Below are 13,583 nucleotides of genomic sequence, written 5' to 3'. Positions count from 1 at the left end.
AGTGTGTTGGCTGATAGGCTTAAGTTCCCTTTTCCTAAAGTGGCCAGACGTCTCGCTTTTGGTGGGACAGTCACGATTTTTCAAAATTTGTCCCGTGTCCTGCGGCGTGTTCAAAAAGCCCGATTTTCCAAAAGAAAGAAAAGAAGCCGAATCATCAATTTTAAAAAAGGACGCCGTTTAAAAAAAAGTTTTTACTTCTCTGAAGTGTGGTTCCTGATGTTGCCTTTAGAGGGCAGTGGTTTCCCTCCCTCCACTCGGCTCACTAGAAGCATCCGACGAGGGGCGAGGCTCCCTCCCCTCCTGTGCGCGCCAACACACAACGTTTTTGCGACAGCCGTCCGGCGGCCTTGGGTGGGGGGGACTTTCCAGTGGTGGCAGTGCGGCAAGGAGGAGGCTCGGTCCTGGGCCAAGCAGCTCAGCCATCGGAAGTTGTTGTTTTATTTGCCCGCTTCTCTCGGGCACCGCTCTCTCTGCAGCCATGCCGTGCAAGCTGCCATCAGCAACCTGGTCTGGGTGAGCCGAGGGGAGGCAGGCAGGGATCCGGTTGGGAGAGGCTGGCGATGGGGGTGGCTTTTGAAAGGGTTGGGGGCGTTGGGGGAAGGCAATCAAGGGAAGGCTTTTTTTTTACAGCTCAGGTGCTCTGAGCCCCCCCCCCCTGTCAATGGTGTCCCTCTTTACCCATCTTAAAATCTGGTCACTTTACCTTTTCCGAACCATCAAAGAACAACCAGGGGCGTGGCTTTTTCTGGAAAGCTATTCAAGTGATGGCAAACCTTTTTCTTATGGCATTCCACAATTGCGTGCATGTGTGCTATCGTGCGCGCATGCATCCCCATACCAATTCAATCCTTCTTGCCCACCTGAGCATGTGCGTGTGACACCCGCCCCCCCAGGAAAGCCTCCAGAGGGCAGAAAATGGCCCCAAGGGGTCAATCAGAAGTTCAGAAACAATCCCTTTCTTTGTTCCTGAACTTCCGGTTGGCTCGTTAGGGCTATTTTAAGGGGGAAAGGGCCTCTCCCGGCCTTCTGGAAGGCCAAAAAATCAGTTGGCATGCACCAGAGCTGATGGCTGGTGTGACAGCAAATATGGCTCCACGTGCCACCTGTGGCACATGTGCCATAGGTTCACCATCATGGTTCTAGAATGTATAGGGAAAAATTTTTTAAAGGTATAACACAAAAGACCATGCTGTTTTATGGCCATTGTTAAAACTTCCGGCAACAAGAAGTCCTCTCACAAATGTCTTGGTTCTGGGGACACAAGTAAATATGTGGAGATGGAAGACAATTCAGGAACTATTCTGAATCCCAGATGCATGAAGATTTAAAAGCATGTCAGGTTCCAAAGAGTTAATGAAAACAGCCAAACACAGAAATGGTTTGAAATGCAGTTTGTATTCTTCCTTCAGCACGAACTGACCAACAAAGCACTAAGGCAATGAATAAATTGTCAGAGCTGCCCCCACGTGCTCCCCACACCTTTTATAGCTACATTGGTAATTAGGATAACCTGCACCTCGCGCGTGCACACACCCATCCCCTCGTAACCCAAACCAAACACCACCTGGCAATTAATCGTAGATTGTTGTCAGTCAGTTATCACTAGCTTTGTAGATTTACTCGGCTGTTTGTGTAGGAGTGAAGCCTGGTGAGTCTTGGCAGCTGGCCCGGGTTTCTCCCCTGAATGGCAGCGCCGGAGCTGACAAAGCCTTTTGAAGAAGGAGAGAAATTGGTAATGAGCACAGGTCAATCAATCAATGCAATAGATTTCTTCTTGACCTCAAGCCCCCCTTCCCCCCCCCCCCACAGATAAGTTAGACTACAGTCGCAGGGATGGGCTGCTGGGGTTTGCAGGGGTTCGGGAGAACCTCTAGGTCAGATTCTGTGCAGTTTTGAGAACCCTGAAATCCCACTCTTGGCTGGCCACATCCGCCCCACCCCACCCCGCCCCATCCCTCCCAGGAATCCTCACACATCCCATTTTGGTTGCAGGTAAATGCAGGGCGCATGTGGAGGCCTGGGGAGGGCAAAAAACGGGCCTACCAGAAGCGGGCCCTTTTTGCTCTCCGGAGGCTCAATGAAAATCTCCGGAGCCCGGGGAGGGCAAAAATGCCCCCCATGGTGCAGTAGACCAACTAGGCCAGGCCCACCATGGCCACACCAACCCAGCAATTGGTCAGAGAACTCCTTGCTAAAATTTTTGAAGCCCACCCCTGCTGTAGTACCCCTCTTGGTAGCATCCTCTTTTGAAAATAAGAAAGCCTCATTGATTAAATTTGTCCTGAATTTTTATTTTGTGGGATGTCATTAATATATGAGATTGGGTTGCTGTTTTGCAATTCCCCAAAACTGAGGTTTGTCAATCCTCAGCCAGCCAGCTATTCAATTGGCTATTCCTCAAAGCCTCGGTGAGAATAAATGCTTCCTTTCAACCCTGCCCATCTTCAAAAGCTGCTTGAAAGAGTTGCAGATCTAAGCTTGGTCAAAGTTGTTCTTTGGCTCTTTGTCATTTTCACTGGAACGTTTCTCACCTCCTACCGGCTCGCTTGTGAAACTTATCAAGATGAACAAGTATCTTCTCCTCGGTTTTTCTATTCTGATCTTCTGCACAGTTGGTAAGTGCCAAGATTTAAAAAAAAAAATAGAAGAAGAAGAAAAAGAGAAAGATAACTATTCTGCTAGAGAAAAGGATTTGACAACCTGTAATCCACCAGCTGTTCTGGAGTATAGCTACCAGATGATCTGATCTTCTAGGACTGTGATGATGAAACTATGACATGCGTGTCCAAAGTGGCATGTGAAGCCATGTTGCCTGACACATGCGGCCTTGCCTGTTTGTCTTCCAGGTTTCTGGTCTGCATGCGTGTGTGATGATCAGCTGACCTCCCCTTGCATGGCAGTGCCAAAAACCAATGTGTGCATGCACGCCTGCCAGCTGATTGTCAGGTGTGCAGGCTTTTCCAAAGCGTGGCCCCGATGAGCACATGCAGGTGTGATGTTTCTGCACAATTTTTTCAGCACTTGGTGCCAAAAAGCTTCACCATCACTGTTCTAGGAATTGCAATCCATAACAGCTGGAAGCAATCAGATGGTTTATTAGATTAAGTATTTCAACATTGGGGGAGGGGGAATTGTTTCTAATACTTTGCTTTATCTGTATTTTATCTGTCCCACTTGAATCTATCTAACAACAGTTTTAGGCTGTGAAGGACTCAGATTTGCAAAACCAATCAATATTCTTTCTGATAAAACACTATCTTCTCTGTAGAGTTCCTATGCACCAATTTTGCTAGATAAATCCAATGAAAATATAGCCTGTTTGGACAGGACGGTAATAGCATGGAGTAAATTAATGTTTGGTGGGATTCCACAATATTTTAGATTGAATCAGACCATTAGCGGAAGGGAAGAAAGATTTATGTGGTAAACATAAAAAGTCCCCAGGGCTAAATTCAATTTCTGATTATTTATATAGATACCTCTTTCTTGGCAAGGACGTGAAAGGGATTTTCCCCTGCCTCTTGCAAGTTTTTCACAGTTCAATATAGTATATCGCCTGGGGTTTTCCTAATTTCCTATCCAAGAACTAAATATAGACAATCCTGCTGGAGCACCTATATTTTTGTTTCACTTAATTTTTAGCTTAGAAAAGTGTTATCATTAGATGCCTTATACCCAAATCAAGGAGCCACATATTTTTTTCCCTTTATTTAAAAAAAAAATCTAGAAATAGTTTGCAGTTTATGCATGTGGATTAGTTTATGCAGACTATTTAGGAAAGCAAAATCAGATTATGCCATCGGACGGTTGAGTGAGAGAATAATTGTTGATGAGTATATACTATATGGGGTTTTATGTATCCTTACCAGAACCATATTTTGCTAATGGGTTACATTTGTGGATTGTATTGTTTGCTCTTATTCTAACATATTCTTAGAATAAGTTATTTGAATCCTGTTAGCCCATAGTAGAATTATAAGATACTCAAAGTTGGTAAATGATTGAAGTGGCATATAAGCCTAGTAGAATGAATGGATGGATGGATGGATGGATGGATGGATGGATGGATGGATGGATGAATGAATGAATGAATGAATGAATGAATGAATGAATGAATGAATGAATGAATGAATGAATGAATTGCAGGAGAATTGAGCTATACTTTGCAGTGCTGGCTAATTAAGAAGTAAATCTCACAGTATACAGTCACAGCTGCGGATAGATTTGGTTGTCCCAAATGTGCTTTTTCAGGAGGCAACTGGGCTTTCTTGTTTTTTCTTTTGAATATGTTTCGCTTCTCATCCAATAAGCTTCTTCAGCTCTGGCAGGATGGAAGGGAATGGGAGGATTTATATTCCTTGTAGACAGCTGGACATTTGCATCCTTTTAGAGCAGTGGTTCTCAACCTTCCCAATGCCGCGACCCTTTAATACAGTTCCTCATGTTGTGGTGACCCCCAACCATAAAATTGGTGTCTCGATTCCTAAGACCATCGAAAATATGTGTTTTCCGATGGTCTTAGGCAACTCCTGTGAAAGGGTCGTTCGACCCCCAAAGGGGTCCCGACCCACAGGTTGAGAACCACAGTTTTAGAGGGTCCTTGAAGTACTTGGAGGTTTACCTGTGTCCTCAGGGTAACCTGAGTAATCCTCCTGGTTCCTGCAATTTTTTTTTCTCTCTCTCTCTGGAAATCTATTCCTACTCCCATACTATTCAAAGGGTGTTCGTCCCAAGTTGTATAGATAAAAATCTGTAGAGATTCTCAGTCATCCATGTCATGGTTGTCTCAAAGGTGCTTCTTGGGTGAGAAGTGAAATGTTTTCAAAAGCAAAAAACAAGGAAGTCCAGTTGCTTCCTGAAAAAAAAAGCACCTTTGGCACAACCATGACCTGGATGACCGAGAACCTCTACAGACAGCTAGATTTGGTGTTCCCGAAATGCATGCTATGAAAGAGCTTGTTTATTTCAAATCATCATTATCAAATTGTTAAAAAAAAATAGTCAGAGTTAAGACAGTGGACCTCACCCCTTTGGAGTTGGGTGGCAAACAAATGAAACAATTATGATTATTATACAAACTAGCCTAAACTTAATTACGTAAATAGAGCTTATATGCTTGCCCAATGCATTTCATCATGCTCTTTACCTTCATTTAAAAAAAAAACCAACGCAATTTTGACAGCAATTTTTGGACAGGTTTTAGGGACTACTCCCAAGTATTTTGGTATCCATATTCAACTGTCCATTCCTTTGTTCAGATATCCAGCTGAAAAAGAGGATAGTTTAGCAGCTATGTAGAAGACAGAAACTCAAGAGAAAGTCTTGCCACTTAATTTACACTTGCAAAAATTTCAGAATGCCGATGGAAATCCCTCCTCTTCCATTTGGCTATGTTGGTCATTGGTTCCTCTTTTCAGCTTAATATATCTGCTAAGGATATTAAAGAAACTCAACCAAAGTTTCATTGGGAGCATATTTAATTGTTTGCTTACTTCTTCACTTTATTTCTTTACTTTTGGTATTATATTTCTATGCTACTCCCTGGAAAAACTGTTTAACAATCTCTTGATTGCAATGTTTTATGGAGATTTTCAGTCATCCAAGACATGGTTGTCCCAAAGGTGCTTTTTCAAGAGGCAACTGGATTATTATTATTTTTTTTGGAGACGTTTCACTTCTCATCCAAGAAGTTTCTTCAACTCTGACTGGATGGTGGGGAATGGATGGATTTATACTTCTTGAGGCCGACAGCTCTCTAAAAGAATGCAAATGTCCAGCTGTCTGCAAGGAGTATAAATCCTTCCATTCTGCACCATCCAGTCAGAAGAGAGGATGAGAAGTGAAACATCTTCAAAGGAAAAACAAGAGTCCGGTTGCCTCGGGAAAAAAAGCACCTTTGGGATATCGGTTGCGATGCAGAAAGAAGCAATAAATGGAATTTGCTATTGACTGTCCTTCTCTTTTTCAAAATTAGGATGGATCTATGAACAGGTAAAAACTAAGTCCAATCTCTTATGGACTTATTCTTTGGGGGAGGGAGGAAAAATGATCTTGTGATTTTTAGATTTGATTATTGGAAAGTGTACATAATGAAAAGAAGAAAATTATTATGCAATGTTAGAGAGAGAAGGTAAAATAGGCATTTCAACATGACCAGTCACTTGGCAACTTTTCATGGTTATGATGGACCTAGCTCCCCCCCACCCACCCCCCATGTTTTATTTGTTTTATTTATATAACATTCAGTGTGTGTATTCTGGGTACAGTTATGTTTAAATAATCATATTATACATCTTTCTTGTTATAATTCCTCGCCATCGTATTAATAATATAATAACATTAATACATAACATTTGACATCATCTTCTGGAACAACTCTCTACTTTTCCATTTTCTCCAATTATATGTCCTCCTTTCTAACTTCTATTATCTAACCATTGAGAGAATATGTCCCATATCAAAAAATATTCAGTTTCTTCTTTATCCTCTATAGCAAGTGTTAGGCTGTTCATTTCTGCGCATTCTAATATTTCCATACGATTGACCTGCCTTGGGGCTACTTATGATCCAGATTCAGAGTTTCTATACTCACCCTGCCCTGAAGTCACATGATTAAACTTTGGACACTTAGTAGTATGGCTGGATTTACAGCTATTTACAGTTCCTGTAAAAGGGCTCAGTGGCTAAGATGCTGAGCTTGTCGATCAGAAAGGTCGGCAGTTAAGCTGTTCGACTCCCTAGTACTGCATAACGGAGTGAGCTCTCATTACTTGTCCCAGCTTCTACCAACCAAGCAGTTCGAAAGCATGTAAAAAATGCAAGTAGAAAAAATAGGAACCACTTTTGGTGGGAAGGTAAAGGGGTTCCGTGCACCTTCAGCGTTTAGTCATGCCGGCCACATGACCACGGAGATGTCTTCGGACAGCGCTGGCTCTTCAGCTTAGAAATGGAGATGAACACCACCCCATAGAATATGTGCGAGGGGAACCTTTACCTTTATGAATAGGTAAAAACTAAATCCAATCTCTTACAGATTTGTTCTCTTTTTTAAAAAAAGATCTTGTGATTTTTAGATTTGGATTTATAGATTAAAGTGTAAATAATGGAAAGGCAAAAATTAGGATGTAAACTTAGGGAGAGAAGGTAAAATAGGCATTTCAATAGCCCACTTGGCAACTTTTCATAGTTACTATGGACCTGCCTTGGGGCTACGTATGACCCAGATTCAGAGTTTCTATGCTCACCCTGCCCTGAAGTCACATGACTAAACTTTGGACACTTAGTAGTATGGCTGGATTTACAGACATTTACAGCTCCTCTGGTCATCTGACCATATATTGGAACGATTTTGCTGGAAAAACCACCTCCTAGTGAACCAGGATGGAAACCATCAGTGACTCAGTCAAGGTACCTGATTTTTCACCTTACAGTTTCCACTCATATTTGGCAAGCTTAGGATTCTCATGTACCACCACAGCGTGATAGAAAACAACCACTCCCCAAAAAAACTTGGGTGGAGAAAAGACAGTCCTTTATTTTCCTTGCTGGGTTTTAATAACTTAATCTTCCCTTAATGGGAAGTGAAGCTGGACCACGCCTTTGGCATCCCCAGTATTTGTTTTCAGATTTTTTTTTCCCCTCCCAATTGGCCACAGTCTATCTGATAATAATGTTCTGGGCTCCGTTCCAGCTTTCTCTTCTTTCCAATGTATGCTGCTCCCAGCATGATTCACCTGCCAGCCTTCTCAAGGTTCATGCAGGGATTTCATATGTGTGAGAGTAATATTTTTGGGGGGAGGAAACTGATGTATATTACAAGCTGTTGGTGTTTATCACTCTGGGTCAAACCATCTGCAAAAGAGGAATAAAACAAACCCATCATAACTTCATTCACATGAATTGGAGTAGGTATTTTAAAAAAAAACAATTGCCAATTTTTAAGATGGCATAGTGGTTGGAATGCAGTATTGAAGGCAAACCCTGCCCATAGCTTAGAGTTCAATCCTGAACAGGCTCGAGGTGGACTCAGCCTTCCATCCTTCCAAGTTCAGTAAAATAAGGACCCAGATTATTGGGGGCAATAGGATGACTCTGTAAACTGCTTAAAGAGGGGCTGTAAAGCACTGTGAAGCGGTATATAAGTGTAAGTGCTATTCCTATTAACTGTATTTTTAATGTACTGTATTTTTCGAAGTATAAGACACACCTTTTTACCTCAAAAAAGGGGCTGAAAATCTGGGTGCGTCTTATACACTGATTGCAGCATTTTTTGCCTCCCAAAACCCCATCTCCTTTTCAAAAATGGCCATGCAAGGCCTGTAGAAGGCTTTCAGAGAGCTCCTGGAGGCTGGGGAAGGCAGAAATGTGTGAAAAATGGACTGTTTTTTGCTCAATTTTGCCTTCTCAGACCCCAGGAGTACTCTATAAGCAGGGGTGGGTTTCAGGCGGTTCGCGGCGGTCCCCGCGAACCAGTTGGTCGGCGAACCCAGAAGTAAGTAACTTCTGGGAATGCCGAAGCATCCACCCACCCACCCGCGTTTCTTACCCGGTATTGACCTGGTAAGAAGAGCCAAGGTGGCGCAGTGGTTAAATGCAGCACTGCAGGCTACTGCTAGATCAGCAGTTCAGCGGTTCAAATCTCACCGGCTCAGGGTTGACTCAGCCTTCCATCCTTCTGAGGTGGGTAAAATGAGGACCCAGATTGTTGGAGGCAATATGCTGACTCTCTGTAAACCGCTTAGAGAGGGCTGAAAGCCCTATGAAGCGGTATATAAGTCTACTGCTATTGACGAGTTCTGCACTTCCACGCATGCGCAGAACGCATACAGCGCCTGCGCGATCCTCCAGGAGCAGCTGGAGCATCGCACAGGCGCTAGTACACATGCGTGCACTGCGTGCGTGCACGAGGACGCTGCCGGCCCCATTCCAACCGAACCGGTTGGAACGGGGCGAGAAACCCACCCCTTTCTATAAGCTTCCTAAAGGCTATTCGTGCCTTTTTTGGGGGGGGGAGGGACGGGCTGTTTTTGGGAGGTTTGCAGAGTGCAAAAACTTTTTTTAAATTTGCCTCTTCAAAACCTTGGTATATAAACCTGCGTCTTATACTCCCGTGCATCTTATACTCTGTTCCATATTATGCTGGATAAGTGTATCCCGATGCCCGGTAACTCTATTAAGCAATACCACTATGGACCAGTAGGTGGCAGCCAGAGCACTCTTAGATACATGGCAACTATGACAACCTGCCTACCCAGCTGTTCCCACTTCTCTGTTCAAACTGAACTAATCTCTCTCTTTTGGTTTCTCTCTTCGCAGGTCAAGGTCTTATATGCAATGTTTGCAAGTTTAAAGTTGGCAATGTTTGTATCAGTTCTGATGATCCCTGTCGAACGAAAGAAGGCGAGCAGTGTGAGACGACCAGAGTTTATAGAGGTACAATTTGAGACACAGAGAGAGAAGGACGAGGGAGGGAGGGGGAGAGAGAGAGAGAGAGATTTTGAGCATTGGGAGCCATCAAGAAACGTCAAGACCTATCTTTTATCAAGGGCTTCTGGGGGACATTTCCAACCTCTTTGTAGCAGTCAAAGGTCTTAGTGCAAGAGTGGCAAACTCAATTTCATTGAGGGCTGCATTAGGGTTTTGTTTGACCTCGGGGGAGGGGGCATGGCCAGATCAACGTGACTCATGTCAGGGGCACCTCTGGTGACCTGAGCACTCTGCCAGCTAAAACAGGCCCCCGCACTCAATTTTTGGCTACAATGGCCTCTTGCAACCCTCTGCCAGCAAAAACGGAGCTCAGGAGGCGGGTGGGGGGTGCGCATGGGGGCCTCCCAAGCTCCATTTTCACTGGCAGAAGCACCATGGGCTGGTCTTTCGTCATTTCCATGGCAGCCCCACAGACCAGATCTAAGTTCCCCGGGGGCCGAATCTGGCCCCTGGGCCTGGAGTTTGACACCCCTGTCTTAGTGGATAGGATGATATTACAAATTAAGTGGCCATATCACCCATACATAGATAGGCAAGAGGAAAATCTGTTTGTTTGTTTGTTTGTTTGTTTGTTTGTTTGTTTGTTTGTTTGTTTAAATGATGAAATCTATTGTTGGATCCCACTACTTTTATCAAGGGTTCCTTGCCTAAAAAGGCAGGAAGTTGAACTGATTACATGAAAACTGTACTGACAAGCATATTCACTGTTGTCATCCTGGTTGGAGAAGATCTGAAGAAGCCTGGAGGCTGCTAATGATTTCTCATCTTTTCATTAGAAATATGACCAAGGATCAAAGATTATTTTAGAGCAGAATTCTTATGCTTTGGGCGAAGTTCGAGGGAGAACATCAATAATGTTGGAAAGACAAATCTGAGGGTTGAACTGGGTCAGTTGGAAGTAAAGCAGGGAGTTAACCTAAATGCATATATTTACATCTCTAGTTTTATATAAAAGATGAGTATATTTCGATTCATTTATATAAACAGCGTTCACAATTTTGGGGGTTAAATAGGAGCTACCTGATTCTCTTTAAAAACCTCCTTGTGCTAACACCATGGTTTGGGCTTATAGTAACCTATAAGTTGTTTATTGCCCATCCCTGTTTCAGAGGAATACTTGAAATCTCTCAGTAGCCCAGTTCCTCAACTACATTGAGAGTATGGAGTGGAAATAAAATGATAGACAGATGTATAAATAAAGTAAAGGAGATTCAGTTCCTGAGGACTACCTGGGCACAAGGATGCCGTCATCTTGGCAACAATATGAAAATGATCTGTCAATGTTTTCTTTGAGGATGTCCCAAAGATGCTTTTTCAAAAGGCAAATGAATTTTGGTTTTTAATGAAAACCAACAAACTCCAACTGCCTTTTGTAAAAGCACCCTTGGAACAACCATGACCTGGATGACTAAGGATCTCCATAGACATTCTTTAAGGATGCTTGTCACCTTCCTGGGATTGCCTACAGCCTTGAGATTCCTTGATACTATAGCATAGGGGTGTCAAACTCAAGGCTCAGGGACTGGATAAGGCCTGCTGGATGCTTAGATCTGGCCTGCAAGGCCGACCTGGAAACAGCAAACTGGACCACACTGCCTCTGCCAGCAAAAACGCAGCTCAGGGAGGCCATGCAAAGCCCACCGAAACTCTGTTTTTGCCTGCAACAGCCTCCTGCATCCCTCTGCTAGCAAAAACGGAGGCCCAGGGAGGTCATGTGCTCCATTTTTACTGGCAGATGGCTGCATGAGGCAATCGTGGTGGAAAACGATGTTGTGCTGGCCACACCCATCCTGGTCATGCCCTTGACTACTACCCCTGGCCCCATGAGATCAAACACAACCCTGATACAGCCCTCAATGAAATCGAGTTTGACACCCCTGCTGTAGCATCTAAACCAAAGGTGGTATTCACCCAGTTCTGACAGGTTCTGGAGAACCAGTTGGGGAAATTTTGAGTAGTTTAGAGAACTGGCAAATAGGCTGGCCCCGCCCCTGCTGCCTCCCAGCCTCCTATCTGATCTTCTTTTATTGTCCTGGACAGGAGAAAGGAGCTGGAAAGAAGGTTAATGGGGTGGGGAGGGAATGGGGATTTTGCAGTAACCTTTCCCTGCCACTCCCACAAAGCCATGCCGACAAAGCCACGCCCACAGAACTGGCAGTAAAACCTTTGAATCCCACTACTGATCTAAACTCTAGCCAGACTCAATCCTGCTTAGCTTTTGAATCCAGTTAAACTCACGCAAGAGGTGCCATTTGGTAAAACCACCCGTAAGTAAAGCAGATCTCAAAAGCTTCAGTTTTCAAAAGGTGTCTTCTCGCATAGGTTCCTCAAGATGGCGCAAAGGTCCTAGCTTTTAACATTTGCTTTCCTCGCTTCTTCTCCCACCAGGCTCTCTAAAGCTTTTCACGAAGCACGACTGCAGCAAAATGATAGAGCTCTGCAACAAGACCGAACAGAGGGATGATGTTTTTGACCTGAATTACAATCGCACTTGCTGTACATTTGACTTATGCAATGGGGGAGTGGTCGGCCAACCTAGCTTCACCCTCTTTACTGGCCTCAGCTTGGCACTTGGTTGGTGGCTCACACGTTAACTTATAAATCAATCAAAACGACGACAACAACAATAGTGGAAGGCTATGCTCTTCTCATCCTGTTGCAACCCTAGGACCCCAGTCTTTCACACACTCATGCCCAAAGAGATGAATTCAGAAACCCGGCAATGGCCTTCCCTCACCATCTTAATGTTGATTCTACTGTTGTCAGGAAAATTTTGTGTGGTGCATTTTCTTGTTCATTAACGATTTGATGAACGTGTAAAATTAGCCAAGTGAGATGTGTTAAGGAAACCCATGTTTACAACAGAGTTTCCCTCCCTCCAGTAATCTTTCAGCAAGGCATCTTGGACCTGGACCTGGATTTAACTGAGTAGCTCTGAATGACGGCTTATCAAGCAGACACTATCCTTGTTGGTTTGCTTTTGTTTTTTCCTATCTATAATGAGAAGATTTCAGATAGACATGGAGTGTTTAATGTTTTTAATGAAAAAACGTACCAATAAAACATATATTTGAAAGAGAAGACTTGGCCAACTCTCAGTAAACCATAACACCACGGGCTATGTTTGTTGTTTGTTTGTTATTTAACAAATGTTTAGTTTGGTAAGTTGAAAGGACTGACAGCCTTGGCTAGTATCAATAAAAATGAATGCTTCATATTTGTACATGTTGTTTTAATCCGGGCAAGTTTTCAAAATCCAACCATTGCCTGAAGATCACCCCCTCTACTCAAGTAGATGGTGAAAGCAAACCCAAGAGGTTAAAGGTGAATAATTATGGATTCTGTGTACTCAACTTTAGGGCACCAGAAACCAGCTTGGTGGACTAAGGGTTGGGGATCCATGCTCTACATCAGGGGTTTCAAACTCAATTTCATTGAGGGTCGCATCAGGGTTGTGTTTGACCTTGGGGAGCTGGGGTGGGCATGGCCAGCTCGATATCACTCGTGTTGGTGGCTTGAGTGCTCTGCCAGTGAAAATGGCTTCCCAGCTCCGATTTTGGCTGCGACAGCCTCCTGCAACCCTCTGCCAGTGAAAACAGAGCTTGGGAGGACCATTTTTGCTGGCAGAGGCACCGTGGTCTGGGCCTTCACTGTTCAGGGCGGCCCTGTGGGTCAGATCTAAGCACGCCGTGAGCTGGATCTGGCCCCTGGGCCTTGAGTTTGACACCCCTGGTCTATGTACTCACCCTGTGCATATGTGCCACAGAAATAAATATGGATCAGTTTTCATTTAATCCTTAACTTTTCTTCCATCTACAAAGTCTCTCGTTCCCTCCATAGCAAATTGTAAATCCCTCATCTTGACAGAATACAAGGGATTCTCAAGAAGATAAGAGCAAGGTTAAAGGTAACTAATATACTGAATACTACCTGCATTTTTTCAGGTATATTCTGAACATTCATGTACAAGGAAGGCTGTAAAGAGCATAGAGATATCTGGTCCATTTGTAGGATCATCTCACTGCCCAAAATTGTTACAATTAGCTATGAGAGAAGGGATTATTAATTGTATGATAGGTCCTTGGTGCTCTCTGAGC

General features: G+C 43.8%; 1 protein-coding gene and 1 long non-coding RNA gene across 2 annotated transcripts; one reads left to right on the top strand and one right to left on the bottom strand.

The window, feature by feature from the left end:
- Positions 1-1,631: 1,631 nt before the first annotated feature.
- LOC116504115 lies at positions 1,632-2,604 on the bottom strand. The gene is made up of 2 exons (XR_004254769.1): positions 2,532-2,604; positions 1,632-1,709 (listed from the first exon to the last, which is right to left on the bottom strand). It is a non-coding gene; the product is annotated as an uncharacterized LOC116504115 (long non-coding RNA).
- Positions 2,564-12,668, top strand: LOC116504114 (lymphocyte antigen 6 complex locus protein G6c-like). The gene is made up of 3 exons (XM_032210961.1): positions 2,564-2,615; positions 9,316-9,432; positions 11,875-12,668. The coding sequence occupies exons 1-3, from the start codon at positions 2,564-2,566 to the stop codon at positions 12,078-12,080; spliced, it is 375 nt and encodes a 124-aa protein (XP_032066852.1). The 3' UTR covers positions 12,081-12,668.
- Positions 12,669-13,583: the final 915 nt, after the last annotated feature.

This window comes from Thamnophis elegans, chromosome 2 (assembly GCF_009769535.1).
Source record: "Thamnophis elegans isolate rThaEle1 chromosome 2, rThaEle1.pri, whole genome shotgun sequence".
Taxonomy (NCBI): domain Eukaryota; kingdom Metazoa; phylum Chordata; class Lepidosauria; order Squamata; family Colubridae; genus Thamnophis; species Thamnophis elegans.
This window is presented reverse-complemented; position numbering and strand designations above follow the sequence as displayed.

What these genes read in the sequence shown, in the direction of transcription:
- LOC116504114 (XM_032210961.1), top strand. Translation starts at nt 2,564, where the DNA reads ATGAACAAGTATCTTCTCCTCGGTTTTTCTATTCTGATCTTCTGCACA. An exon ending in TCTGATCTTCTGCACAGTTG is followed by an intron (nt 2,616 to 9,315) that starts GTAAGTGCCAAG and finishes CTCTCTTCGCAG; the next exon opens with GTCAAGGTCTTATATGCAAT. An exon ending in GACGACCAGAGTTTATAGAG is followed by an intron (nt 9,433 to 11,874) that starts GTACAATTTGAG and finishes TTCTCCCACCAG; the next exon opens with GCTCTCTAAAGCTTTTCACG.